Below are 4500 nucleotides of genomic sequence, written 5' to 3' on the forward strand. Positions count from 1 at the left end.
ATCTTCATCTGAACTGTCCCGTCAACATACATCACCTTAAGAAGGTGAAAAGGGAAGCACTTTGAAGAATGCCCACAGGTGAAACACTGTGCTCCCTGCTTCCCTCCCCAACCGATGTGGAGGAAGACTGTTTCCTGACAGGAGTGAAGAGTTTGATGCCCCCCACCACCCCGTCATCCCTGACAGTACCTGTCGGGGCCGTGGTGTCGGCCTTCCTGCTCTCCCGGTCCCCCTTCCGGGCCCACACGTGCACCGTGTACTCCACGCCCGGCCTCAGGCCCGTCAGGACGGCGCTGCTCTGCTCCTTCCCCACCAGGACCTCCCCGGAGTCTCCGTCAGCAGAGGTGTAGCGCACCAGGTACCTGTCGATCACGGCCTGCACCGGGTCCCAGGAGACAGTGGCTGTGTTCTCTGTCACCTGGTCGGTCACCAGGTTTTTGGGGCTGTCGATGTCTGAAAGGAAAAATGCTGATCAATATGCACTGTTTATAGGCCACAGAGTGCGGAAGCTCACAGCCATTTTTCTTGGGGTGACACTCTTTCATGTTTTTGTGGTTTTTTCCATCTTGCATGCTCTAACTGCATCATGGAACATATGTCTCTCTCCCCAGAAAGACTTTGACTCCTCAAAGAGAAGGCACAGTGGATCAAAGTCTAAGCATCTATACTATTACCTCTACCAAGAGTTTAGCAAAACAAATTTCTTTTTTCGTTTAATAAGCATATGTCAAAACACCCACTAGATGTAAGGCATGGGACCAGGCAGGGTGCAGGGTCCAGTTCAAGAAGACATGGTCTCTGCTCACAAGCAGCTAATATTGATAATTTTGTTTCTAGCATCATGTCAACAAAGACCTCCCATTTCATACAAGAAGATTCTACTAGCCAGATGCAAATGTAAGCTCCCAGAGGAAGAGGGCTGTATTCTACTCCCTCGGGGTTCCCACTGCCTAGTAAGGAAAAGGGCCCATGGAAAATGCTCAATATACGTTGTTAAACAAATCAGCAAAATTAAAATCGGGTTTTAATATCCTTTAGTATATATAGATTCACTTGTAATGCTGGTTTGCTGGCTAAATCATGGTACAGAAATATAATCATACATCTCTTTCACAATAAAATGAGAATATAACCTAGAAATTATGCCTGAAAAAAACACAATATTGTAAATCAACTATACTTCGACTAAGAGAAAGAGCATAACATAGAAATTACTCTTATCCTCCAAACTAGAATTATCATATGATTCATTTACAGTAAAGTAAACCACATACAACTACTCATTCTGGTGGATATAAAGTCTACTTTTTTGAAGTTGAATTTTGAACATATTATGATTAATATTAATGATATTTCAACTCATTTCCTGTTTCCAATCACAAACTCAATAGGAGACCCTCAATACTGAACAAAAGATTCACACACTCAGAGGAACAGTGGCTGGACATACCATGCAGTCATAGCAGACTTGTAGCTTGGAGACTGCCAGGTGGACCTGACTTGTAAAGAAATCAGTTAAAGGGAAATAAGAGATGGCTTGTAGTCTATTATGAAGCAACACCATCATGCTCTTCAATAAATCATCAACTCTGCCAGTGTGAGTTCAGGAAAACAAAACATGACCAGCCGTAGGCTTAAAGGACAGGGCTTACATTCCTGAAGAAAGATGCTCCATTACCTGTCGGGGCCGTGGTGTCGGCCTTCCTGCTCTCCCGGGCCCCCTTCTGGGCCCACACGTGCACCGTGTACTCCACGCCCGGCCTCAGGCCCGTCAGGACGGCGCTGCTCTGCTCCTTCCCCACCGGAACCTCCCCAGAGTCTCCTTCAGCAGAGGTGTAGCGCACCAGGTACCTGTCAATCACGGCCTGCACCGGGTCCCAGGAGATGGTGGCCGTGTTCTCTGTCACACGGTTGGTCACCAGGTTTTTGGGGCTGTCAATGGCTGAAAGGAAAAGTGCACTATTAATAAGCACCAAAGAGTGAGACGATGTTTCTTGGGTAAGGTAGCCTCCGTTCTAATGGTTTTCCCATCTCCTTTGTGGATTTTCAGTTGTTTCATGGACATAGATCGCACCACAGCTGGACTCTTGGATCCTCAAGGAGGCAGCACAGGACAGCATAATGAGCACTAGATCAGAGTCACAGGAGCTACAATCCAGTTCCAGCCTGAGAGGCAGAGTGGAGGAGCAGGTGGAGCCTTGGGCTGGAGCCAGGGAACTAGGCCCAGCTCTGCCATCAGCCAGCGGTGGCCCTGGACAACTCTGCTGCCTCTGGCTGGGTCTCCACTCCTCATTTGTAAAATGTGGGCCTTGCCAAACAGATTTTAAGGTACCATAATATTCCATGAATATTCCACAAATCTGACTCCATGAATCATCAGCTAACTTTGTGAATTGTAGAAATCATTCACTTCTCTGTATCTGAGGTTTCTCAACTGTAAAATGGGCATATTGATTCTTGCTCTACCCGTCTCAACAAAGTCCTCTGAGTACCAACTAAATGAGGAATATAATTCTCATTCCTTGCTGGTAGGAATATAAAATAGTGCCACTGCTCTGGAAACAATTTGGCAGCTCCTCAAAAAGTTAAACATAGAATTACCATATGGCCCAGGATTCCACTCCAAAGTATATAGCCAGAAGAATTGAAAACATATGTCCATACAAAAATTTGTACACAAAAACTCATGGCGTCATTATTTATAATAGCCAAAAAGTGGAAACAACCCAGATGCTCATAAACTGACAAATGGATAAACAAAATGTATTATATCCATATAATGGAATATCATTCAGCAATAAAGTGAAATATTGACACAAGCTACAACATGGATGAACCTTGAAAATATTATGCTTAGTGAATGAAGCCAGTCACAAAAGGCCATATATTATATGAATCTATTTATATGAAATGTCCAGAATAAGGAAATCTATAGAGATAGAAAGTAGTACTTCCCTAAGGCTGGGGGAAGTAGGGATGGGAAAGACTGCTAATGGTATGGGGTTACCTTCTGGGGTGATGAAAATATTCTGAATTAGACAGTGGTGATGGTTGCACTACTCTGCAGATACTAAAAACCACTGAAGTACACACTCTAAAAGGGTAGATTTCATAGTATGTAAATTATAACTCAATAAGTCTGTTCTTAAAAAATGAGGAAACAGAGATGAAAGAACTTTAAAAAGTATGAACCGTTACTGTATAAAAATGCAAGCTTAGGATCCTCAGAACAGAGCACACAGTACTCAAAGAGGATTTATCCACTAAGACAGCAATAACACTTCCCTGTTCCAAAGAGATTACAGCAAAAGCCACTTCCCTAAAGTACCTAGCTCACAGATCCTAACATGTGGTTTCTTTTTATTTCTTCCCTTTCAAGAAGAAAATTTAATGACTGTTCACAAAGGAAATATACAATTGGAGGAACAGTCGGTAGATAAAACCAATCACCATTTACCTTCACAAGATCAAAGTGCGAGGCCAAATATGAGCTCTTCATTATGATATAATGTGTAAAAACAGAGTGAGGGTTGGTGTGTGGTTTGACAGGAGTCTACCATCCTGCTCTTCCATAAATCATCAATTCTGCCAGTTTTAGAACAGAAAAACAAAACTTGACCTGCCATAGACAGTATGACAGGGCTTACATTTTCAAAGAACAATGCTCCATTACCTGTTGGAGCCTTGGTGTCGGCCTTCCTGCTCTCCCGGTCCCCCTTCTGGGCCCACACGTGCACCGTGTGCTCCACGCCCGGCCTCAGGCCCGTCAGGACGGCGTTGCTCTGCTCCTTCCCCACCGGAACCTCCCCGGAGTCTCCATCAGCAGAGGTGTAGCGCACCAGGTACCTGTCAATGACGGCCTGCACCGGGTCCCAAGAGATGGTGGCCGTGTTCTCTGTCACCCGGTCGGTCACCAGGTTTTGCGGGCTGTCAATTTCTTTAAGAAAATGTTTGGGAAAACCTAAGCTTTGAAGCCATGTAAGAGATACCCACCACCCCATCACTGCGATTTTTATCTCCTAGACCCCTTCTGGCACAAGGCAATGGTATTCCCATCCAGAGGGCCTGGTGGGAGTCGAGGAAGAAAGTAACCCCTGGTTCTCCATATCAAAGGACTGCTCATTATGAACTTGACATGCTTTCCTGGCTTTCAGCTCCCTAAAATGTGGGAAGAACAATGTCTTCTTAGCAACATTATGGCACATCAAAACAATACATCTGCCATGACTTCAGGGTATCTAATTTATCACTTTATCAGGGGTTACTTCCCAAGCAATCATTCTGAAAGTATTATCACGAGCATTGCAATGACCAGAGCCTATCAGTTTCTTTGCTGAGTCTGCTAAAAACACGGCCACTGCACAACTTTACTTCTGTCTCCTGGTTGATTGAATGGTTCCATTGGCAGCTGTCATTGTCAGGGAAGCGCAGCACTTGAGATCACCACTAGAACTCACCGTCTTTTTTTTTTTTTTTTTTTTTTTTTTTTTTTGGTTTGTG

At 44.4% G+C, this 4500-nt stretch overlaps 1 protein-coding gene across 1 annotated transcript in view; it reads right to left on the reverse strand.

The window, feature by feature from the left end:
• TNN (tenascin N) overlaps positions 1–4500 on the reverse strand; it is a 58059-nt gene that overhangs the window by 17151 nt on the left and 36408 nt on the right. The window contains exons 9-11 of the mRNA XM_007451366.1: positions 3674–3937; positions 1679–1942; positions 190–453 (exon numbers count right to left, since the gene is read on the reverse strand). Coding sequence (XP_007451428.1) covers positions 190–453; positions 1679–1942; positions 3674–3937 — 792 coding nt within the window. The remainder of the gene's footprint in view (positions 1–189; positions 454–1678; positions 1943–3673; positions 3938–4500) is intronic.

This window comes from Lipotes vexillifer, unplaced genomic scaffold (genome assembly GCF_000442215.2).
Source record: "Lipotes vexillifer unplaced genomic scaffold, Lipotes_vexillifer_v1.1 scaffold1113, whole genome shotgun sequence".
NCBI classification, from domain to species: Eukaryota; Metazoa; Chordata; class Mammalia; order Artiodactyla; family Lipotidae; genus Lipotes; species Lipotes vexillifer.